General features: G+C 44.5%; 1 protein-coding gene across 4 annotated transcripts in view; it reads right to left on the bottom strand.

The window, feature by feature from the left end:
* The window catches only part of DAPK1 (death associated protein kinase 1), a 165,912-nt gene that overhangs the window by 34,543 nt on the left and 105,820 nt on the right, over positions 1-25,549 (bottom strand). For all 4 annotated transcript variants that reach the window (XM_060235449.1, XM_060235445.1, XM_060235446.1 and 1 more), the window contains exons 13-18: positions 17,573-17,671; positions 17,361-17,459; positions 16,716-16,814; positions 9,368-9,565; positions 6,203-6,400; positions 3,204-3,302 (exon numbers count right to left, since the gene is read on the bottom strand). In XM_060235449.1, coding sequence (XP_060091432.1) covers positions 3,204-3,302; positions 6,203-6,400; positions 9,368-9,565; positions 16,716-16,814; positions 17,361-17,459; positions 17,573-17,671 — 792 coding nt within the window. The remainder of the gene's footprint in view (positions 1-3,203; positions 3,303-6,202; positions 6,401-9,367; positions 9,566-16,715; positions 16,815-17,360; positions 17,460-17,572; positions 17,672-25,549) is intronic.

Below are 25,549 nucleotides of genomic sequence, written 5' to 3'. Positions count from 1 at the left end.
TTTCCTGGTATGAGTTTACTGTGCTCTGGACTGAAATTACTCACTCTTGCTGTTATTAGGTATTTGAGACTGGTTACTTAATTTTAATCATGTTTCAATTTAACTTAATATTGATGTTTTAATGAGTTTTTTTGCTTTGGAATTTATGTTTTTTTATGTATTTGGCCACCCCTGATATAGAGAGAGACTCAGGGCAGCTTACAATATGATGTAACTCATTTATTAGGAGGGCCGAATCTGACATAAATGGGACTTTGTTGGGTCGAGCCATACATGCCCTAAAATGTAATGCCAGATAGCAGAGATATAGACTTTATAGACGACACAGGCCAACACAATAAAATATATAATTTTTAAACTTAAAATACAAACATGCTTAAAAGTCTCGCAATATTTTGTTTAAAACAGAAAGGAGGGGATAGTGGGATTTTGCAATGCAATTTTAAAAATAAAACATCAAGAAAAAGCACAAGGATCACAGCAGAAAATGAACAAAAATAACATGCTCGCAGCCTGGGAAAACATGAAAGTGCAAGGCATTGCAAGCTTCCCCCTCCCCCCAGCCGGGTCTACTCAGATTAGCAATGGCTCTCCAGCATAATATCCCCCTTTGGCTGTGGGTTCCCAAGTTAGAATACTCACTAGGCACTAGTTCTCTCTCCATTGACAAGAGATAAAGCTGGCTCAAAGCATCAATGCTTGATTTCCAATGGCACAATTCCTGGAAGCTTCAGCTGGCCATAAAAATGCTGAGAAGTTAAGGAGAGTTCCTCTCTATTGAAACAAATCGACAAAGTTGCAAGGAAAATGTGGAGTGGATTTTCTTTTCATGTCTGCTCTGCCCAGAAGCCTGAAAGAAAATCCATTCCGCATTTTCTTTGCAGCTTTGCTTTCAGCTTTAGCTTCTGCAAAGAGAAGGAAGAAGGAGCTGGGGACGTCATCACAGCCTTTGAGCTTCACAGGGTGAGGACAGGAAAGGAGAGGGGGAGAAGAGAGCCCCATGGACATGATTGAAGGCCTGGGCAGGCCAGTTTGGCCTGTGGACTGCACGTTTGACACCCCTGTGCTAAAGGAATTTGTCCATGCAGTCTTCAGAGACTCTAAAGTAGCTGGGTGTCATGGGTGCTGGGGGCCCTGCAGAAGAAGCCGAGCCTGCAGAAGAAACTGTGCCCCTGCCACCTGCACCAGTGCCCCTGCCTCCTGCTGGAGAAGATCCAAGCCCCCCTGCCTCGCCCTCTCGGGTGGCTCGTGTGCGTGACCGCCTTCGTCAGGACCTCAGGGATTGGAGGAGGGCGGCACGCTCACGAGCAAGACGCTCCCGGGGCCCTGAGTTTTGAAAGGATTCTGGCCCTTCTAGGAGTGAGGGTGCTTGAGTCTCAGCAGGATCCTGGCTGCCCTCTGAGGCAGCAATTAGTCCAAATGGGCAACAGACAGCAGAGGGCTATATAGCTGTGGGCTTTGAGAGAAGGCTTTGTGGAAGCAACTAGTCACTTACCTGACGTTCTAGCATCCACTTCGGCTTCTGGACCCCCTGACTCTGGCATTGACTTCTGGACCCCCTGACTTCGGCTTCTGAACCTCTGACCTACGATACCTGGACTGTGATTCGGTTTTGGTGCTTTGGACCCTCCTTGCTACCCAGCTACAGACCTTGGACTGCCCCTGGACTTCGCCTGGCCTGGCCCCAGCCCGTGACAGATTGCTTCCACCCCCACAAACACCCATTCCACAGGATGGATGCTGAAGCAAGTGGAACCGCAGGACTACTGGCTGCTCTCCAAGCCCAGGTACAGCAGCTGACACAGGCAGTAGTGCACTTGCAGCAACAACCTGCGGCCAGTGCTCCAGCCAAGTGCCCAGTTCCCCCACCTGACAGATTTGGGGGTGCTGTGGAAGAATTTCCTGCTTTCCTGGCGCAGTGTCGGCTATACTTCGAGCTAAGAGCATGGGACTTTCCCAATGACAAAACAAAGGTGTGTTTCATCATTAGTCTGTTAAAGGGGCAGGTGGCCAAGTGGGCCACACCCCTACTGGTTGAGTCCTCTCCCCTGCTGATTGATTACCAGGGGTTTGAGGCCCACCTGTCTGCTGCCTTCTCAAACCCAGTCCAAGCAGCTACAGCCAACCGGAAAATCAGGGCCCTGAAACAAGGCAAATCCTCAGTGGCTCAGTACGCCACGGAATTCAAGCTCCTAGCCCAAGACTTGGCGTGGAATGAGGCTGCCCAGATAGACCAGTTTACCGAAGGGTTGGCGGAGGAAGTCCTGGACGAACTGGCCAGGGTGGAGCAGCCACCCACGCTCCAAGGACTTATCACCCTCTGCCTCCGCATCGATGGCCGCATCAAGTCGTCGCCAAGCCAAGACCAGAGGGCGCCAGCTCCCTGCGCCGTGCCACTCAGCTCCTCTTCCATCCCCAGCTAGTACCAGAGACGAGGGTGAGCCTATGCAGCTTGGAGCTGCTCGACCCCGCCTGACTCCAGAAGAAAAGGCCAGACGCCGCACGCAGAATCTGTGCCTCTACTGCGGCACGGCAGGCGACTATGGCTGCCCTGCTAAGCATCGGATACCCGGACCTTCGTTGCCACCGCCGCCAAAAGGGCAGCCCCAGGCGTAAGTGGTAAATTTTGGCTGACCAGGCTCTGTGTCTCTTGCATGGGAAAAAAAATCCTCATTTATGTTACTTAGTTAATGATGTGTGCAAAAGTTAGCTGTTTGTCACCAGTTCTTCCGAGCCTGATTTGATTGGTTTGACAAGCAGTAATTGCTTTACAAGCCCACCTGCATGTTTGCTTATTCATTCACGCATCCACATGTACCTGCACACTGTGAAATATTACTTTTGTTTTCATATATAAAAGCTTTTCAGAAGAAAGAAAGAAAAACACCTAAATAGCATATATAGATTTTTATGACATATTGGAAAAATGGTGAACAAGCAAGCTACTATAACAAAACAAGCAATTTCTCAGAAACAACATTGTTTCTGAGACAACTATGTTATACAAATTAATCATATGTTTGTCATAAAAAGCCTGTATATTGTTTTCAAAGTCAGTAAGAATAATTTGTAAGTCAAAATAATGTGCCAAAATTCAGTTCTTTAATTGTTTAGAAAACTCCTGTACAACATCCCAAGTTGTTCTCATTTCCTTTTTCTGCTAGTAAAACAAGACACCAAACACAACATTAGGCCATACTTACAGAAGTTACTGTTTCCACATTAGCTCCACTGAGACAGAGGTACCGGACGACATCAAGAATTCCATTGTTTGCTGCCAGATGTAAAGGTGTCCGCCCATACTATAAAAGGGAAAATAAAGTTTTGTTCAGTAACAATCCAATTGAAGTATTAATATTCTACGACTGCCTGGCAGAAAGACGCACATGTTCAGACTGCTATAAAACAGCCTAGAGCTTCTTAGCATGCCAGTTTCATTTTCATTTTCATTTCCAGTTCCCTACAACTCACTTAGATGATTCCCAGGACACTCCAAGAGGAAGCACTGCTAATTTAAATGAATGAGAGCATTGCAAAAGAACAATAATTTATGGGGATGTTTTGTGAACTGTGTACTCCTAGGTCTTAATTCTCAGCTCTTTACAGCAACATTATTTAAAGAAAAAAGTATCTATTACATACTTCAACACTACTGAATAGGTCATATTTGCTTTGTATTCTGAACAGTGTCCTTCACAGCTATTATCTCCGCTCTAAACTGAGCTATTTCTTTTAGCTGGTGCTTTAATAACTTTGCATAGAGGTCTAGAAGGTACACATAAATTTTACTGAGCCAAGTACTCAATGTCCCAATGCATTTCTAAACTACACTATGCAGAGTTTTCAGTCCCTTTAAAACAACTGGATGAAAATTCTCTCTCATTTAAAAGGATCTGGTATGATTATTCTTAGGGACTGAAATCTCTCTACCTGGTTACAGAAAAACTATTGTATAGTAGCAATCTGAAAGGCTGCTTGTATGGGAGTAAGGAGAAGGGCTTATTCTCCAACTGTGGCTCTCTGTGCCTCATCCCACACTATTTCCAAATACCTTTAGGAGTGGCTTTTAGAAGGTGCAGTCATAACAGCATCCTATTTTTAAGAGTGGACTTCCACCTAGTTGAGTCATGTGACCTTGTGAAAAGGTACCCCTGTGGTCCAAGGACTGTTTCAGGCAAAACACCTGAATGCTGGGGGGCTGCCCCTCCTCCTTTTCTGTTAGCAGAATGTCCACAGGAAACAATACATAGTTTCTTAAGATCTAACTAATTTAGTATTTCTATTTTTCATTTTATAAGTTTCAGCTTTACAAGTTTCTTGCAACTACACTTAAGACTGAATGTATACTTCTGTAAAATAATAATACTTCTGTAAAATAATAATTTTAAAAGTTATCACTTTTAAAAAGGATTCTCCCATGAAGAAGATCCTAAAATGTGTTGGGACGCTGATTACTTACTTGGTTAAATAAATCTTCTATGCACCTTCTAGAACTCTCTGTTCAACAGTGCTTGATGATATCACGTTCGTTTGTAGCATTGTAATTTCACCAAACGTTAGGACCCTTTCCCTAATCATTCTAGATAAGCAGAGAAGTAGCAGAGGAAGAAGAATAAGTCAAAGGGAGGGGGGGGGAAAGGCTTGGTGGTTGAGCACACGCTTTGAATGTATCCGTTGTTAGATTATTTCTTTTAATCCACCATGGATAAAGGATCTTCAGCTGCAGGATTGTAAAAGATCTGCCTGAGACCCAGAAGAATCCATGCTAATAAAAAGTAGATTGTACCAGGCTGAAAGGATTAATCGGCTGACACTATGTAAGACAGTATGTAAGACTAATAAACAGATTAATGTCAAATTTAACCATTCAGAATGAATGCTTCATAAAGTCCATTATTTTTTTTGAAAGGTTTGATCATGATAATGATTTAGCGCTGAGATGGTATTGAAGGTATGTTTTACTTTCAAGGCCAAGTATGTAATTGGAAAACTGTTCATACTGCCTACTGTCTTCACACAAAGCAGTACTACCTAGACGAATAAACCATTTTGCATGTGGAAGATTTCTTCAGCATTGACCCTTTTTTAGAAGTAGGACTAACCAAAGACCGATAAAACCACATTTTTAGTTGTATTAATTTTGCGTTCCTGAAAACACAGTTTCTATCATGGCTCTGCAGTTAATTGCTCAATCAGGATTATGCTAGCATGGGGTATGGTCGGGAAATTCATTATAAACTTTTTACATGCAGCTGGCAACACTTACATTTAAAAAATAATCCAGATACATGATTCATGGGGTCAGTCAAAAATCCAGTTTCCCATAGCTTGCTGTAGCACAGAAGTTCACAGTGTTTTTAGAAGGCAATACAATAATTTATATTTATATAAATATATATTTATAATGTTCCTTAAAAAGAGCCCAAATTTTAACTTTTAAAAAATGGACTTTATATAAATTATATTATTCAAAATAACTTTTCCAATGAAACGATTTTTTTACATTTCTACATACACCTATGCACGCATTCTGAGCAGAGCTTTAAAATCATTCAAATTAGCACTGCAAAAATATTTTGATTCATGATCAGACTCCTAAAGGACAAGCCACAACATTAAGCATTGTATTTAGTTTTTAAACACTTTATTAAGTAGTTCTGAGAGCAATATTAATCAGAATGTGCAGGAGATCCAGGGCTATTAAATGTACATACTGGAAACTGTGCATCATTTTACAGTACTATTAGCAGTAATCTGCAAATGTGTTGGAATGAGAGTTGCTGAGGTGTATTTTTTACAGGTTGGTTGTAGTGAATTCCATGAACATGAAAAGCTGGCCAAGCTATTTAGTTCTTTTTTTTACAACAGAAAACATGCAAAACTATTCTTATGCTTGGGATGAATCCATATATAGATGGATATTGCACATAACTGTGCAACAGAAATAACTTCCAACTGGAAATTCTTCTATGTGATTACCACAATTCGGAGAACCCCCAACCCATGCAGCATTCATCATTGCAATGGAATACTAAGATATGCATGGAGTTCCTCCCCACCACTACCACCATTTTGAGTTCTAGGGAAATGTAATTTTCTTCGAACAACACTGCCGCCTTGAAGGAGAATGTCTGTATCCCCTCACTTGAGATTCCATTGTATACTCAGTTTTCAAAAATAATTCATCTGGCTATTTTTTTACCTTATTAGTGATATCAATGTTACAGTTTGCTTCGCAGAGTGCCACCACAATGGGAACATTTCCATCTTTGCAGGCTACATGAAGAGGGGTATTTCCATGTCTATCCTGAAAATCTATACAACACCCATGACGGATGAGCATTTTAACCACTTCCATCTGACATCTTCGGACCGCAAGGTGAAGGGCTATATGTCCATCCTAAACGTGCACACACACATATAGGAAATATTTGTCACACTGCAAACAGTATTTCTAAAAGAAATTTTCTGCGGAACTGAACAGCTAGCTTTGAATTCAAAGGGAAATTCGGTCTTCTGTTTCTCAAACTGTAGTAAGGCCCCCCAATGCCACATAACTTTTAAAAGCCAAAGTTGTTTAAAACCAGATTGTGATATGTGACAGGGAGATCCTTCGTTAAAAGGGGGAAAAACCCAGAACTCTCTCTGAGCAAGTATGAGCTCTTGGGTGAGTTTAACACAGTTCTTTAAATACCACCTGATTACTGCATTTGAGAAAATCAAGAATAATATAAAAGAGCAACAGCTTAAATTGCATAACAATGAACCAGTTATGTTGCTCCTTTTATTGCACTAAGTTTTAGACAATTCTCAATCTTTTAAAATATTACAGAGCTCTTTTTTTCCATCTTTTAAAATATAACAGAGGAGTGAATGAGGAAAAGAAGACCTGTGGGCCTGGAAGTAATATGTTCCCAGTGAATAAGACAGTGAAAAACTAAACAAGAAAACAGTAAGCCCTTAATTGTCTTTTTGCATAAACAAAATAAGGATGATTTGATGATCTGCGTTTTTCTGAATACCAAATTTAATGGGAAATAAAAATAGAGAGAGTTCTTGTTTGTATAAGGGAAATTTTGTAATCAAAATTATATTTGTTCTAGAGAAAATCAGCTTTTTATATTCCCTCTCCCTTTTCCTTTGTTTGTCCTTGTTCTGTATTTTGATTATGTTTATATATGGTTAAAGGGTTCCCCCCATGTCTTCCAGTTTTACGTCTTTAATAAAATAAAAATTTCATCCTGGAACAAAGTAGTAAGTATTGAAATGCTTAAAATGGTTTGTCTTAACTTTTGAAAAAGTGCTGTTTATTTTCCTCCTCAAAGCATTTCTTAGATGGTTCTCTGAATTACAGAGAATAAAACTGTTGCCTCTTAAAATGAAGGGCACTGCTCAAGTGAAAGAACATATGAATCAAAATAGTAGATCAATCACTCACGGTATGGAAAGCAAATCTGGAGCTTGGATTCATAAGACCTCTCTTGGTTATTTGCCTTGTATGGATGCAGGCAAGAAAGAGAGCTCCTGATAATCTGCTTGCATGCTGAGGATCATACAGTTACAACTGGAGACCCACAACAAAGTATTGCAGATTGTTTTTTTGGTTGCCAGATGACAGCTTCAAAAGGTCAAAGAAGTGCAAGCTTTTTTATCATCCTCAGGTAAGCCCAAAGAACAATTATTCCACTTTCCATCTATTCTTGGGGCTCTGGCAGAATGCCAGCTGGGATAGCAGGTGAGCTCTTACAACTTCAAGTATTGCTGGAAAAGTGGAGGGAGATTCCCATTTTTCCAGTCGTTCGTTAGACTGCTGCTTCCATCACTGAGAAGGAGCAGTCCTATCAGGTGCACTCTAACAGTGCTAAAGAATAATGGAAAGGAAGCCTGTTTTACCTTTTCCCAGCCATTCTCGGGGTTTTAGAAGCTTGCCTGCTGGGACTGCCCCATCAAATATGCACTCCTGTTCAATGGAAGGCCTTGTGGGGAGGGGAAATCGGACTTCCTATCATGCCTCGCTTCTCTTCACTAGAGCTGAAGATGCTCTACATGATGCAGCTGATGGGCTCTGGCAGCTTTCCCATTTCCCATCTTTGCCATCTACTGCTCCTCCCCCCATCTACTTTGGCACCTTGTCTTTTCTTCCTGCTGTTTCTTCCTCCTTCCCTCAGTTGTTTCTTACTTTTTCTCTCTCTCCGTGTGTTTAAAGTGACCAACTTGGTTGGTATTTTTCTAAAGCAGCAATATGTGCACTAGTGCATGGATGGCTTCTCTGATTTTTGCGGTTTCCCCAGCGTAAGGCCTGCTCAATCACACTGCTGCTTGCCTGCCCCACTCACTTGCCACTCTAAATATGGCTACCAACCAAAGAATCCACAGTTGTAATGAGTCAATACAATGAAGAAATTCCAACTGTGCAGTACAATAATAAAATATCTTTATCACATTAAAGTACGTTTCTGTGTCATTATTCACATCATTATCAATACAGGGAACAATAAAATGACAGTCAACAAAGAGAGTGTCTGTTGAGCTTGTACATCGAAAGGCTATGGAAAAAGTTCCAATTGTACCAAAAGCTGCAGTGAAGTCATTCCCAAGATCTGACAATGATGGGTGATACTGATCCCAGATTTGGTGAAATACTTCTGTTGCTGGTGATATGGAGAAACTGTAATAGCAACAGAAGTGTTTGAACTACTGTCAACTTTATTTATGACTGGTGCTTTGTTAATGTAATGGCATTCTGGGTCTGAGGAAGATTGGAAACATTGACCAGATATGAGAGCACCATTGCCCATCATTGTCAAACCTTGGGAGACACTTCACTGCAGCTTTTGGTACAACTGGAACTTTCCCCATATATAGAGCACTGGAAATTAGCCTTTGGATGTATAAGCTCAACAGGCACTCTCCTTGTTTACTGTCATTTTATTGTTCCCTATAGTGAATAATGACACAGAAACATTGTACTTTAATGTCATTAAAACATGTTATTATAGTATTACACAGTTGGAATTTCTTCACTGTATTGGCCTTAGCTATGGTGGCACCTCTCTTGGTTTCTCTGCCACTGCTCCACCTTCACCACTGGCTAAAATGTGAATGCCAGATGCATAAGAAATCGTTAAAATGGATTTAAGAAATATAGCTAATGTATATTTCACATCAAACAATGCTTATTTCACATAAAAATAAATATATTTAAATAATTACTTCATAGTATACCATATTGCATTCTTTAGAGAATCTTTGTTAAATGATGGGATATTTGAACAAGCTAGGAAGACAATTTCATATAGATCTTCTTTACCTCAATATTTTAATAGGAAGTTCCATGATAAATGTGATTAATTCAACCATAACTAACCTTGTCAGTTGCATCAAGGTCAGCTCCATGCTCCGCTAAACATTCTACAATATCATGGTAACCTCTAGCCGAGGCTGTCAAGAGTGGCGTTTCACTTTCTTTATTTTTAGCATTCACATTACAACCTGCCTCACAAAGTGCTTTGGTAACAAGATAGTAGCCATGCCAAGCAGCACAATGCAAAGCGGTTTCTTCTTCCTATAAAATAATACTGCTATTAATAAAGTTGACTTTTTTTAAGCAACACTATCCATTTTACCTGCATAAATTAATCTCTTCCTAGATGCACATCACCAGACTAAAAGTGTTAGTCACATGCTGGGATTCACTTTGGAAATCTAACATTATTCCCAGGTTCAGGCTGTACAGTAGGCTTTTATAAATAGAATATTTGCAGATCACAAGCAACACCTACCCAATTAGAGAAATTTGAATTGTGAATCTTGCTCCTACATGCCCCAACCTTACCAATAAACATTACGAAGCATACAATGTTTCTTCTTCATATATTTATGTTTATTTCTTCCACAAAAATAACATGAATAAGCCCTGAAAGGTTATAGTTATTCCTATGATAATTAAATGGCTGGTGTCACTGTAATATTATGCAGTGAACTTACTACTGCTCTGCCATAACAAAAAAGACAAGTTGCTTACCTGTAACTGTAGATCTTCGAGTGGTCATCTGTGCATTCACACTCATGGGATAGAGCGCCCGTGCCGATCCCTGAATAGGTACCTAAAAAGCCCGGGATTTTTTCGTGCTTGGCACCAACGGGCATACGCAGGCATCCCAGTGCGCATGCTTGCCGGCGCCAGTGCGAGGATCCCGCCAGTTCCTTCCTGACTGCTGGAAGCCCCTACTGGAGGGAGACCTTCAGCAGTGGGGAAGGAGGGCGGGTAGTGTGAATGCACAGATGACCACTCGAAGTTCTACAGTTACAGGTAAGCAACCTGTCTATCTTCTTCGTTGTCTCTGTGCTTCACACTCATGGGAGATTAGCAAGCAAGACATACCTGGAGGTGGGAAGATGGTCAACCAGAAGAAACAGCTTGCAGCACCGCAGCTCCCAGACGAGTCCTCTGCTGAGCATGCACATCCAGTGCGTAGTGCTTCATAAAGGCATGCGGAGAGGACCAGGTGGCAGCCTTGCAAACATCCGTCAGGGAAACGCCTTTCAGGAACGCCACCGACATCACCATCGCTCTTGTAGAGTGTCCGCGAACAGGCCCAGGTAACGGCTTTTTTGCCAACAAATAACACAGTTTAATAATCTCAGTGAGCCATTTTGAAAGCCGCTGAGACGAGATTCTGGAACCTAACTTAGGAGCAGCATAACAAACAAAAAGATGCTGGTCCTTACGAAAACTCTTGGAGTGACTCAAATAAAACAATAAGGCATGCTTAACATCTAGATCATGCAACCTACGTCCCTCATCCGAGGAAGGGGTAGGAAAAAAACGTGGGCAACCAAACTTCTAAGTTAAGGTGGAATTGAGAAACCACCTTGTGGAGAAAGGAAATATCAGGAGCTAAGGATACTCCAGACTCCTGAAAAGCTAGATATGGGTAGTCACAACGCATAGCCGCGAGCTCCCCTACACAGCGTGCTGATGTGATGGCTACCAAAAAAGCAGTCTTCCAAGATAGAAGCTGTAACGAGCATGTGGCCATTGGCTCAAAAAGATGCCGAGTCAGCCTGTCCAACACTAAACTCAAATCCCACAACTATGGGGGTTATCTCGATGGAGGATGAAGCCTAAGCAAACCCTTCAAAAATCTCTTAGAATGAGGGTGTGCAAAAACTGAATGCCCCTTAACTGGTTCATGGAACGCAGATATTGCTGCCAGATAAACTTTAATGGAAGAAAAAACAAGGCCAGCATCCACCAGAGATAACAAAAATTCAAAAACTACCGATAGTGCCACCCTTTGGGGTGAAACTGTAGGATCAACTAAAAACTGAAGAAACTTCCACCATTTCCTATCATAGGAAGCACGGGTAGACAGCTTCCTGCTATTCAGGAAAACGTGTTGGACTCTGCTGGAGAACTCACAGGGTCGATGAACCATGCTGTCAGCTTCAGGTGGGGCACGTTGTGATGGAATACATGACCATCCTGAGCTGACAGAAGGTCCGGTTCTGCCGGAAACTGGTAGAAAACCCCCCTTTGCCAGTTGGAGCAAGATCAGGAACCAGTTCTGCCGGGGCCACCAGGGAGTCACCAGGATGCAGCATGGTCTCTCTCTTGTGATCTTGTTGACAACTCTTGTCAACAGTGGCAGAGGTGGGAACAGATATAGGAACCGACCTTCCCACGGGAACAGTAGACCATCTCCCAGCAACTCTGGATCCGTGCCCCCTCTGAAACAGAGGACGCTTCCGGTTCTTGGCTGTGGCAAACACGTCCACCTGAGCATACCCTCAGAGCTGAAACACGGGTTGAAGGAAGCGCCACTATCTCCCACTCGTGCGGGGAAGCTGCACCCCTGCTCAGCGAGTCTGCTTGCAGATTGAGCACCCCTGGGAGGTGTGCAACCTTCACAAAGATGTCATGCTCCAGACACTCCGACCACAGTTCCAGTGCCAGCGCACAGAGCCGTCGAGAGACTGTCCCTCCCTGCCTGTTGATGTAACACAGGGCAGTAGTATTGTCTGTTAGCAGAGCAACAACCTTCCCCACCACCATGGGGCGGAAGGATCGAAGAGCAAGTGAACTGCCAGCAGTTCCAGGTAATTTATATGACAGTGAGTTAATTGTGAAGGCCAAAGGCCCCCCACACAAAGAGCATCCATGTGAGTCCACCAACCCCAGAAAGACGCATCTGTTGTGATCGTCAATGTTGGTGCAGGTAGGTGGAAGGGAGCTCCCTGACAAATGTTGTCCTTTGATTTCCACCACTGCAGTGTTCGAAGTGTCACAGGTGGAATTACAAGCCTCTTTCAAGGTGAGTCTCTTAACTGCCGAAACTGACAAAGAAACCAAAGTTGTAAACCTCTCATCCTCAACTTCGCAAAGACTAGCATGCTTGTAGTCACTACCATCAGCCCCAGCATCCGCTGCAGCTACTGTGCCATGCCCCACTTTCGACTCTGCAGAAGTTTGACAAGGTTGATAATGTCCACTGCTCTCTGCTGAGGCAGAAAAGCGCGATGAAGGTTCGTATCCAGCAAAGCCCCTATGAACTGAACTGTCCGTGATGGAGTAAGATGTGATTTCTCCAAACTGACCTGCAGACCTAAGGTGTGAAGACGACGAAGAGTGGTGGCAATATGGTCTGACAAACTCTCCTTCGACTCTGCCACAAGGAGCCAATTGTCGATGTATGGAAAGATAACTATCCCTTGAAGCCAGAGGTGAGCAGCCACAACGCTCATCATCTTTGTGAACACCCAAGGTGCAGTGGGCAGTCCAAACGGAAGGATCTTGAACTGGAAGTGTTGAGAACCTACTGCAAACCGAAGGAAATGTCTGAACGCAGGATGGATGCTGACGTGGAAGTAGGCATCCTTGAGGTCCAGCATTGCCATCCAGTCCCCTTGGTTGATGAGAGGCAGAATTGTTTGCAGAGTGGACATTCTGAACTTCTGGTACAGAATAAACTTGTTCAGATTCCGAAGGTCCATTATTGGTCTCAGACCCAAGTCCCGCTTGGGAACCAGCAAGTAACGAGAGTAGAATCCTCCCATCCTGGCCTCCACCGGGACTCGTTCTATGGCTTGTTTCTGTAGGAAGTTGCCCACCTCCAGCAGAGGTGGAAAAGGGGGTGTGGTGATTACCACAGATTGGTTTGGAATCTGAGCAAAGTCTATTTTGTAGCCTTTTGCGACGATGAAAAGCACCCGTCTGTAGAGATGGACTCCCAGGCCGACAGGAATGGGCGGAGGCGGATAGACGAAGAAGTGGGGATAGTGACGCATGCTACCAGAAAGTCAAAGGCCCTGCTTTTGAGGGTGAGTGCCATTGGACTTGCCAGTGGTCTGTGCTGAAGCGTATCGGTTTCTATTGTTCCCTCTGTATGGGGACCTACTCTCAGGTTGGGCAGAACGAGGTCTCCGCTGCTGTTCCGGGGAGAACTTTTGATATGGTTTCTTGGAACAAGGTTTGTGCCACTGTTTTGGTTTAGCAGCTCTGGAAGACACCAGGACACCCAGGTTCCTGGAGGTTTTTATGCTTTTATCCATTTCTTGGAGAGCATTGTCAGTGGTCAAGCTGAAGAGGCCTTCGCCCTCGAAGGGCAGATCTTCAACGAAGGCCCTGGTGTCTTGCTGGAGGGCCGTTGACCTGAGCTGGGTGTGGCGGCGGAGGCAGACAGCAGACGTGATGGTTTTCGCTGAGACGTCCACCATATGCTTTGCTGCAACCAGTTGTTGCTTGGCTACAGCAAAGCCTTCTTTCTGCAACTTCTTTGCAGCGGACTTCTATTCCTCACTCAGGGAACACAGGAGGGGGGTGAGTTGTTCCCACACTGAGTATTGGTATCTAGCCATACACGCAGCACAGTTAGCTACCTTTACTCCCAACGCTCTAGCAGAATAAAACTTCCTCCCAACATTGTCCAAATTCTTTCCCGCCTTGTCTGATGGAGAGGAATGAGTCTTGCAGGCCTTTAATGAGGAGGATACGACCACCGAATTGGGCTTCGGGTGCGTGAAAAGAAATTCAGCACTGGCCTCTTGGACGCAGTACATGTGGTCCAATCTTCTTGATGACACAGGTGTAGAAGCAGGCTTCGCCCAGGGCTCCTTCACCACCTGTAAGATGACCTTCGTAACAGGCAGGGCAACCACTGCATGATGTCAAATACGGTATCGTCTACAACGGGTTGCGGTTGTGTCACTGGGGAGAGTGCCATCCTCTTCACCAGGTCCCTATACGACTTCAGATCCTCCGATGGTGAAATGGGAAGATCCTCAGCAGTATGCGACACTGGTGAAGGTTCCAAAGCCCTGTCCAGATCGTTGGTACCGACCTCAGAGTCCAACGATGAAGACTCTCTCCTCAAGGAATGTTCCGAGAGCACCGGCGTTGACTCTCTGACCGGATCAACACCAACGACCTAGGTTGGACTTCCTCCACCACCATGCCATGTCTTTCGGGCAGAATGCTGAGGGACGCCGCCTAGAGTGCTGAGAAAGCCTTGACATATGGGATGCCTCGGATGCTGGTCCCAATCTGCAAACTCACGAGGGGGGTACCATTGGTACGGCGGGTATGGATAGGCGTAGGGAGGCCACTGGTGCTGCTCCACGGTGGAAGTGGTGGGAAGCGGCGAGCTATGGTAGTTGGTTCTAGCTTTCTCTGACCCTTCACCTAATCCAGCGGTGCTGACTGCTCCATCGGTACCGACATCTCCACCTCCAAGACAGAGTCACTCTCACTCCAACGCCTCGACCCTGAAGAGTGGGAATGCTGAGTAAGGTCGATCTCTTGCTCCGATGCCGATAGACGCAACTGCTGCGAAGCACTGCCTCTCAACACCGAAGGGCTATGATGCGGGGATGCCAAGATCTTTCTAGGTGAAGCGGCCGGCATTGATGTCGAAGCATCGTGAGAAGGGGAAGGAGTGTGGGACGATCTCTTCTTCCGCTTCTCCTTGGATTTCGGATCCCCGGGTCCTCCCGACCCTTCTTAGTTGGGGTGTCCACTGAACCTTCAGATGGTCGTTTTGTGGAACACCCGCGCTCGACCAGCATCTTGCTCCTGATAGGCGATGTATCAGCCGATGTGACTGTCGGGGCTGCGGCCTCTCCCATTGGTACCGACGGGCCCGATGCCATCTTTTGAGGACGAAGTGCCGACTAAACCAATGCGGCCGAAAGCCTTGCCGCTCAATTCTTGCGAGTTTGTTTAGAAAAACTCAGGCAGTGCGAGCAAGAATCAACACGATGACCCTCGGCCAAACAAAGGAGACAGAGGGAATGGCCGTCAGGAGGGGCAATCTTCTTTCAACAAGAATTGCACCTCTTAAAAAAAACCCAACGCCTTTCCATAGACGCCAAGGAAAAACCCACAGGAAAAATTCTGAGGGGAAAAACGGGGGAAAAACTGGGCCCCGAAGGGCAAAGTCCAACAATTTTTTTTTAAACAACACTAACTATCTAACAACTAACTAACTACACTAAGAAAATAACAAACGGGCTATATACAACAAGAAAGGCAATCCAAAGATTACTTTACTGACCAGGGACATGAAAGGAGACCCTCTCAGCGCAGCCGTCAGAAAGGAACTGGTGGGATCCTTGCGCTGGCGCCGGCGAGCATGCACACTGGGCGCCTGCGCATGCCCGTTGGAGACGAGCGCGAAAAAATCCCGGGCTTTTTAGGTACCGATTCAGGGATCGGCGCAGGTGCTCTATCCCATGAGTGTGAAGCACAGAGACCATGAAGATCAGGATATCTGAAAGCAGACTGAATGTATTTAAATTATGCTTAATAACCTGCCCCGCCCCCCACCATCCAATACAGTTATGGATGAGATTGAAGGGAGCAGTCTTTTCCAACTATTGTGCTTTATTTACATATATTTACCTATTTCTTAATTTCTTACATATATTTGCATATTTCTTAATTAATAATCTGTATCATAAAAAATTCCAATCATCCTGTGCAAAGAGGAAAACATAGCTGGAATCAGCCAATCATAGCAGACAGCAAGTCATGATTTCAGCAGAGGAGAAGTGCAACCACAAATGACTGGCTGTGGCTGTTGCAACTGGCTGAATGGCTGGCTCAAAATGTGTAACAGAGTACCAGCTTGAGTCAAGAGTGTGTTTCCTATATATGGTTGGGCTATGTGATGGGGGGGGGGGGAGACTTGCAGCTCAATGACTTCAAGCTCCCTCCATCACCCAAGTAATGATGGTAGTGTACATGGGGATACCCCCAAATAGTGGCAGAATCTTGCAATGCAGTATCATGTGATCAGAGCTGGCATTTTTGTGTGTGTCAAGTTGCAATATGTGCTTGTGCAAGCATCAATTTAACAGTTCTGAGAACTTTTAAGCCCCAAGCCATTATAGGTTTTTTGTGGGTTTTAGATTTTTCTGCAAACCTGAGTACCATCAGGGTTACAGAAATATGTACCCAATTCCCAAGTGGTTCTATTCTGTGGACTTTTTAACCCATGCACGACTGATTTGGGAATCAGATATGTATTTTGCAGTATTACATGTATACACATACATATACTACACAAAAAAAATATTGCCAATCAGTCATTTGTAGATTTTTAGACCATTTTAAGTCTTTAATGCTTATGAATAAGTTTAACCTGAGTTTACAAAATGGTAAATACATGTCTTTGCTTCACAAAGGAATAAGGACTTACCCCCTCACTACTTACCTTATCTTGAAAATTTGGATTTGCTCCAATACTACACAGGTACTGTACTACATCAACATGACCATAACGAGATGCCACGTGGAGTGCAGTTTCCCCAGACTATAATTAGAAGACAATCACATACTGTTACTTGTTACTTCTTATTCCACAATGTTTAGTACTCCCAAATTACTTTCTGTGAACACTGGATGATCAAATATATTTGAAAGTGTGTAGAGGGTTGCAGACATACAGGGTGTAATTGATCTTGCCTCTACAATTGGCACTTCCAAAATATTTTTTTTTCATTCAAAAAGGCTTTTAACTGAATTTCATTCCCTTGTCCTCTCTCCACTTCTGTATATTTTTTGGTTTTTTTTGTCTGCTTTAGGGTTGCCAGAAATGCCTAAGCAAATGAGGACAGATGCATGGGGTTTGAATTTGAAAGGATGTGATGTCACTTTCAGACAATGTTCTAGTTTTCCCTAATCTCTATGGTAGACACCAGAGAGACATAGAGCATTCCTTCCTAAAGCATCACTACAGATTTCTGCTCCCACCCTTCAGTTTCTTAGGGAGACTTGGGCTGGGGCTGACCTACTGCAGGAGTGGGCAGGACACCCATTATAATGAACTACTTTAAAAGATAGAAGTTTCTGTCCTTACCTTGTCTCTAACATCCAAGGGACATTTATTTATATGGAGGAATTTCAGAGTTTCTACGTGACCATGTCGAGATGCCCAATATATGGCATTAGATCCTGCCTGTTCAAAATGTTTCATAATAGTAGTCAACAAAACTGTACAAAACTGCTAAAATCCACTGCAAATAAAAAACTTCATTTAAAAAAACCTAGCAATGACCAAGGTCTACTCACCTTATCCTTGACATCAATGCGCGCACTTCGATTTAAGAATAACTGAAGCATTTGAATATTCCCACATCCAGCAGCAATCAGAAATGGAGGTGTCCCATGCTGTGAATAATGAACTATTAAACGGTGATCACTCTTATCAGAGGTTACAGGTGAAATGCATGTATGGAAATATTAATGTTAAATTTGCTAAAACACGTATCAGGAATAAGTTTGCTCTATGATGCTAAAAAGTTGTGTGATGTTCTAATAAAATATTGTTCAGTTACATTTGCCAATAAAGTAACAGCATAAAAAGTTGTAAATATAGAGAACCCAAAGCAGAAATATAAGATAAGGAATAACTGGCTAGAAAGATGTTTCTGAGACATGATTAGGGTGAATCTGAATGTGATGTATAACAGTAATAGATTAGTGAACAAAAAAATTTGAACAGTGGCTTCTTTTTTTCTGTATTCCTGAGTTTCCACAACTCAGTAATTAATGGTAGTGCCCCATTCAGCAATCAGAAGCTTTATCTAGGGTGTTGTGTCCTAGCTACCCTATACAAAAAACTATGTTGATAAATTAAGAAATATGGGCTTGGATCATGTGATAAATCTCAGTTAATGGAAAGCATTTTCATCAGCAGGATTCTGTTATTTCTCCCATCCTGTTATTGTCTGAGATGCTCCCCAAAATGATGCTGCTGTGGGGCAAGGGGTCCTGGGGGACATCATGACGAGAGAACTGGTTGGCAGTGAAAGGGAGGGACTTAGCAACTCTCCCTGCCCATTAGCAGAAATTTCCCACAGAACCCAAGCCACAAACTCACTGCAGAGATGTTGGAAAATGAAGAATCCAAAATCCAGATCATAATTTAAGTACCAAGAAAGAATACCTTTAATAGGCATTCAGATTACTTTGAGTTTCAAAAATATTGTAGCTATCACAAATGCATACAAAGTTCAGTAAAGACAAATACTGACCTTCAACAAATTAAGACGCATTTAAATTAGGGTTGCCAAGTCCAATTCAAGAAATATCGGGACTTTGGGAGTGGAACCAGGAGACATTGGGGGTGGAGCCAGGTTGTGACAAGCTTAATTGAACTCCAAAAGGAGTTCTGGCCATTACATTTAAAGGGACTGTATACCTTTCAAATGCCTTCCCTGTACTGGAAATAACGAAAGATAGGGGCATCTTATTTTGGGGCTCCTAGAATTGGACCTCAGATCCCAGAAATGACAGACTTCACATTTTTGGCATCCAAGATCACTGCAGATGGTGACTGTAGCCATGAAATTAAAAGACATTTGCTCCTTGGGAGGACAGCTATGGAGAACCTGGGCAGTATAATAAAAAGTAGAGACATCAGCCTGCCAATAAAAGTCCATATAGTCAAAGCGATGGTATTCTCAGTAGTAACGTGTGGCTGTGAGAGATGGACCATAAGGAAGGCTGAGCGCAGAATAATAGATGCTTTTGAGCTGTGGTGCTGGAGAAGAATCTTGAGAGTCCCTTGGACTGCAAGAAGATCAAATCAGTCAGTCCTAAGGGAAATCAACCCAGACTGTTCCCTGGAAAGTCAGATGCTGAAGCTGAAACTCAAATACTTTGGCCACCAAATGAGAAGGGAGAACTTCCCGGAGAAGATCCTGATGCTGGGAAAGACAGAAGGCAAAAGAAGAAGGGGATGGCAAAAGATGAGATGGCTGGACGGCATTACTGATGTAACAAACACAAATTTGAGCAGACTTCGGAGGATGGTGAAAGACAGGAGGGCCTGGCATGACTTTGTCCATGGGGTCGCAAAGAGTCAGACTCGACTGTATGACTGAAAAACAGGTTGCTTACCTGTAACTGATGATCTTCGAGTGGTCATCTGTGCATTCACACCCATGGGATAAGGTGCCTCTGCCGATCTCGATCAGTACGTTGAAAAGCCCGGGATTTTCGCACCTCGCCAGCAGTGCACATGTGCAGAGCCCCTACTGCGCATGCCCACTGGGCAAAGCACAGACATCCCACCAGTTCCTTCTGACCGCTGTCAAGTATAAATAAGTCCAATAGGACCGACAGCAGTGGGGAAGGAGGGCGGGTGGTGTGAATACACAGATGACCACTCGAAGATCATCAGTTACAGGTAAGCAACCTGTTTATCTTCTTCATGGTCTCTGTGCTTCCCACCCACAGGAGATTAGCAAGCAGACCTACTTGGAGGAGGGTGCTGGAGGTCAGACTGAAGAAGCTGCTTGCAAAACCAGACGTCCCAGCTGAGCCCTCTGATGGCGGTGAACATCTAAGGCATAGTGCTTCATGAAGACATGTGGTGAAGCCCAAGCTGCTGCCTTACAGATGTCATTCAAGGAAGCTCCCCTAAGAAAGGCCGTAGAAGTAGCCAACACTCTAGTGGAGTGCCCTCGTACAGGACCTGACAGAGGCCTTTTCACTAACAGAAAGAAAAGTTTAATTGTCTCTGTCAGCCACTTAGCCTCTGAGCCAAAATTCTCATGCCCTTCTTCGGCGTGGCATAGGAGATGAACAAATGAGGACTACTCCTGAAAGGTCTGGTCCGACTCAGGAAGAATAGAAGAGCGAGCTTCACATCTAGGGAGTGCAACCTTCTCTCTTCTACAGAAGAGGGATTGGGGAACAAAGAGGGTAACTCAATCTCTGAATTCAAATGAAAATCTGAAACAACCTTGGGAAGAAAGGTAACGTCCAGAACCAGGGACACCCCTCCTTCATGAAATCTCAAATAAGGGGGATCACAGCGTAGCGCCATAAGCTCCCCAACTTTTCTAGCAGAGGTAATGGCAACAAGAAAGGCTGTCTTCCACGACAGTAAATTCAGCGGGCAAGACGCCATAGGTTCAAAAGGGCGTCCAGAAAGCTTGTCCAATACTAAAGGCAAGTCCCAAGGTTCAGTAGGCTGCCTCACTGGAGTGTGCAGACACAGCAGCCCCTTCAAGAAGCGTTTTGTCTGTGGGTGTGTGAACACAGAGGTCGTTTTCGCACTCACCTTAATCAGCAGCGACGACCCTCTTCACCGCGCAGGATCTGCGCGGATTTCGCACTAATTGGCGCGGAGCACCCAGAAGAGCCGGAAAGTCCTGGCGCTTTTGCGGCGCAAACGGAAACTGTTTTTTGGCGGTTTCCGTTTGCGCCGCAAAAGAGCCGGGACTTTCCGGCTCTTCTGGGTGCTCCGCAGCAATTAGTGCGAAATCCGCGCAGATCCTGCGTGGTGAAGAGGGTCGTCGCTGCTGATTAAGGTGAGTGCGAAAACGACCAGAGTGTCAATGGTCTCGTGATGGGCAGAGATGGCAGCCAAGTACACTCGCAGTGAAGAGTGGTTAAGGCCCAAGTCTACTAAGGAAAGCAAGAAGTCAAAAATTGCAGGTAACCCAGCACTAGCCGGGTTAGCACAGTTGGCAGCCACAAAGTTTTTAAACTGTGACCACTTTACGCTTTACGCGTGGATGGCTTCCGGCTATTCAGTAGGACGTTTTGAACCCTTGCTGACAGGCCCGACTGGTGATTCTCCAGGCCGTCAATTTGAGATGCGGGACGTTGTGGTGCAACAACAACCCTTCCTGAATTGACAGGAGATCGGGTTCCGACGGGAAGAGATGAAAAGTTCCCTTGGATAGTCCCAGAACAATGGGGAACCAGCTCTGATGGGGCCACCATGGCGTCACCAGAATGCAGTCTGGACTCTCCTTCAAGATCTTGTTGACTACTTTGGTCAACAAGGGGAGGAGAGGAAACAGGTACATGAAGTGCTCATTTAAAGGGAATAGAAGTCCGTCCCCTAGAGAGTCTGGGTCTACACCCCCTCTGGAGCAAAACAATGGGCATTTCCAGTTCAGAGAGGTGGCAAACACATCCACTTGCGGTTGGCCCCAGCGGTTGAAGACCGGAGTCAGATAGGACTGTTTGATTTCCCATTTGTGCACCTGTGCAGCTCCCCTGCTGAGAGAGTCTGCCTGCACATTGAGCTCCCCTGGCAGATGAGTCGCCACTAGAAATGACTGTAGGGAAATGCATTCTTCCCAGATGTCGATGGTTAATGCACAGAGTTTCCTGGACACCGTCCCTCCTTGTCTGTTCAAGTAACTGAGGGCTGTAGTGTTGTATGTTAGGATCGCTACAACAGCGTTCACAATGAGAGGTCTGAAGGACTGAAGAGCATACTGAATTGCCAGCAACTCGAGGAAGTTGATGTGGTGACGGGCAAAGGAAGGGGGCCATGGGCCTCCCGCACAAAGCCCATTCCCATGTGCTCCCTATCCCCATAAGTACGCATCTGTTGTGATGGTAATTGATTGTGTGGGAAGATGAAATGGAGCACCCCGGAGAAGATTTGTTTCTTGCCTCCACCAGTCTAGAGATCTCAGGACTGAGTGAGGGATCTGCAGAACTGTCTGAGGGGAGTCCGTCGAGTTGCGGAAGTGACGCAGAAACCAAATCTGAAGTATTCGCATGCGAAGCTTTGCAAAGAGAAGAACACTGGTCGTTGCTGCCATGAACCCCAGAAGATGCTGGATTTGCACAGCCGTGCCCTTCCTGTGCAGTTGCAGATACTCCACTAGCGACACGATGTCGACTGCCCTCTGCCTGGGGAGGAAAGCTCTGTGTAGTGTGGTATCCAGAACCGCTCCAATGAACTGCACTCTCTTGGTTGGTAGTAACTGGGACTTCTTCTGGTTGATCCATAGGCCCAAGTGGTCTAAGAGGTTCAGGGTGGTCTTCAGATGGTGACTGAGGAGAACTTCTGAGCTTGCCACTAACAGTCAGGCGTTGATGTACGGAAATATGATGACGCCCTGGAGACGAAGATAAGCTGCGATCACTACCATGGTTTTCGTGAACACCCTCGGGGCTGTAGAGAGCCCAAAGGGGAGCGCTTTGTATTGGAAGTGTTCTGTTCCAATGGTGAAACGAAGGTATTTCCTGTGGTTTGAATGTATGGTAATATGGAAATACGCATCCTGCAAGTCTAACGTGGCCAGCCAGTCCCCTTCCTAGATAAGGGGGAGGATGCTCTGTAGAGTAGACATGAGGAATTTTTGGTAAACGATAAAGTCGTTCAAGTCCCGTAAGTCCATAATGGGCTTATGCCCCCGTCCCTCTTGGGAACTGCAAAATATCGGGATTAAACCTGTGATTCCTTTGATGAGAAAGGACCCTCTCTATTGCTTGTTTCTGCAGCAGGTTCTGGACCTCTTCCAAGAGGACCGGGGATGAGGGCGTCATTACGAACTTCGAGGAGGTGAGAAGTTGAGCGAACTCTATCATGTATCCTTCCTGTATGATAGACAGTACCCAACGATCTGATGTGATGAGCTGCCATGCTGATAGGTAAAGGGACAGCTGAGTTGGGACCGCAGAAAGGGGGAAGGGGCCAGGAATAGCCAAAGCTGTACAGTCAAAGCCCGTTTGGGGTTACGCGACCCCTTGTTGGTGGGTTGGTGGGTGGACCCCGGGGAGAACTTGCTTTTCGAGTCAAATGCTGCTTTGCCACCAGAATAGGATGAACATGGTTTCCAGGATTGCTCAGATGACTGTTTCTGGAAAGGTCTTTTGTTCCATGACTTATGCCATGTCCTGGGCTTGGAGAATCTGGGGGTTGAGGGTACACCTAGGTTACAGGAAGTCTTAATGCTCTTGTCCATCTCCTGCAGGACAGAGTGTCAAGCATGAGATTTCAAAATAACCAGTCCTTGGGTTTTGAAACAAAGTGTGGTTTATTGATAATCCATGTGGCTCAGCCGAGCTAGATATTGGAAATGACACTTAGTAACAACAGAATACATGCTTTAAAATGGCACATCAAAGGTTCTATAAACAATTCTACATTCACGTGTGAAATTCACACTCTAACTTCCTTATCTCTATTGCAGTTGGAGTTGGAATTGCCAAAACTGTTTAGTAAAATCCATCCTGTTTTACATTGCAGCCTTCTTCGGCGAGATCCGGGGGCTACGAGCTGGCACCCTCGCCTGCCGGAGCACAAACCTATTCAAGTGAAGGGTCAGTCACCATGAGGTGCAGGAGATATTGGATGCGAGAGAAAAAAGGGGGGTACTGTACTTCTTAATACGCTGGAAGTACTTTCCCCCTATTTGTGATGAATGGGTAAAAGCATCTGACCTCCAGGCCCCCCTCCTCCTTAAAAGATTTTACCTACTGCACCCAGACAAACCCCAAGCAAGAGCTTACGGGGGGCAGTATGTCAAGCATTGTGAATTTTCTATTTGTTATAATTGTCAGATCATAGAATTGTTACTAACCATGAATTATATTCAGGCACAGCCTAATTTCGCCATCCTCCTAACTCCCAAGATCAAGGTATTTATTTTTAAAGTCTTTAAATGTCTCAAAATGGCGGTCACGACTTTTTGCTGCTCTTTACAATTTTTTTCCCTTTTAAAAACTTCTAAAGTCCACACACATAATATTTCCAATAATACTTATTTTCTTGTCCTCTTCTGAGTTAATTCCAACAATTTTTAATGTCCCGAACACTTTAAAAACCTTATTTTAATTTTGACCTCCAAGCAATGGCTGCCGCTATTTCTCAATGGTGTTATATTCCTAGAGTAGGTTTTCTATCCACTACTTCCTGGTTTACTTGCCACGAAGTCTCATTCACACTAGTAAGGAGATCTCATGATACTTGACGTACTTCCTGTTTTGCTTGAATATGCAAGGTCTGTGACGATGATGCTCTTTTTTCAAAACCGCAAGTAGACCAAACAATAAATTCCTTTCCACTTTTCAGCACTGTCCTTTATATTTACAAAGTCCAAATTTCACCTCTTTTTCCCTTCTTCTTCCAACCTTTCTAGATTTTCATTTCCCACCTTTTAAATTTACTCCATTAAATTGTAAATAGTCCCGGAGTGAAAGATAGTAATCTGTACCTTCTCTTCCAATTATCCAAGTTCCTACCGGTCTTGCGTAGCTTTAGATGTTTAGAAATGTCCAAGAAAGTTAGGATTCTGTCAAGCTTATGTCAAATAAATGACTCTGAAAACTTCTGCAGAAGATGAAAATACAACTATTCCTGGAGATCCCTCAAAGCCTCAAAGGAGCCCCCCCCCTTGGGACTCCCTTTTAGCCAAGGTAAATCTCCTCAAAGTTTCCTGTGCATATCTTGGACTAATCTCTGACTGAGAAAAGTAGGCAGTAGGCATTAATCTGCCTTCCACTACCCTGAACAGAAGTTCCAGCCTGCTCCCGTTATGAGAAGCAGCTCAGCTCGACATTTTCCTCCCCCTTCTTAACACTGTACTCTTCAAAGATAAATATTTAGAAATTTATATAGTCCAAAGAAAGCTTGAATCTTGATGAATTTAAGTCAATTTAATGACCACGGAGACCCTCTGTAGACGCTGGAATGCAATTCCTCGATGGGGACTCTTCAAAGCCTAAAAGGAACCCCGCTGGGACTCCTCGTCAGCCATAGAATATTCCATGCATGTCTTGGCCTTTTCCCTCACTTAGGCAGCAGGCGTTGGATTCGCCTTCTCTGCTCAGAACAAAGGCTCCAGCCCGCTCCCCTTTTGAGAAGCAGCTCAATTCTCCATGATCCAACCCCGGAAGTCAAACCTCGGGCTTTTCCGATCGAGATACATATCCCATGAGAGTGAAGCACAGAGACCACGAAGAAGATCAACAAAGAATTGGACCCCCTGGTCTAATCTTTTTGAAACATGGAGGGTCTTTTGAGAAGAGGCATCAGATGCTATAATAAAAATTTGGTGCCTCTACCTCAAAAAACAGCCCTCTCTGAGCCTCAGATACCCAGAGATCAATTATCCATTAAACCTAATGGGAATCAGTCTCCATAGGGAATAATGGAATGCCCGGCAGACATTTCCCTTCCCACCCTGATCACCCTTCCCATCTTGAAGTGGGGGAGGACCTCCAAACTGGGGGATCACCTGCCCCCACCCGGGGATTGGCAACCCTAATATAAATGAAACATCATGG

The sequence above is a fragment of the Heteronotia binoei genome, chromosome 4, assembly GCF_032191835.1.
Source record: "Heteronotia binoei isolate CCM8104 ecotype False Entrance Well chromosome 4, APGP_CSIRO_Hbin_v1, whole genome shotgun sequence".
Classification (NCBI taxonomy): Eukaryota; Metazoa; Chordata; class Lepidosauria; order Squamata; family Gekkonidae; genus Heteronotia; species Heteronotia binoei.
The sequence above is the reverse complement of the archived record's forward strand: the minus strand, read 5'-3'. Positions and strand labels throughout refer to the sequence as shown.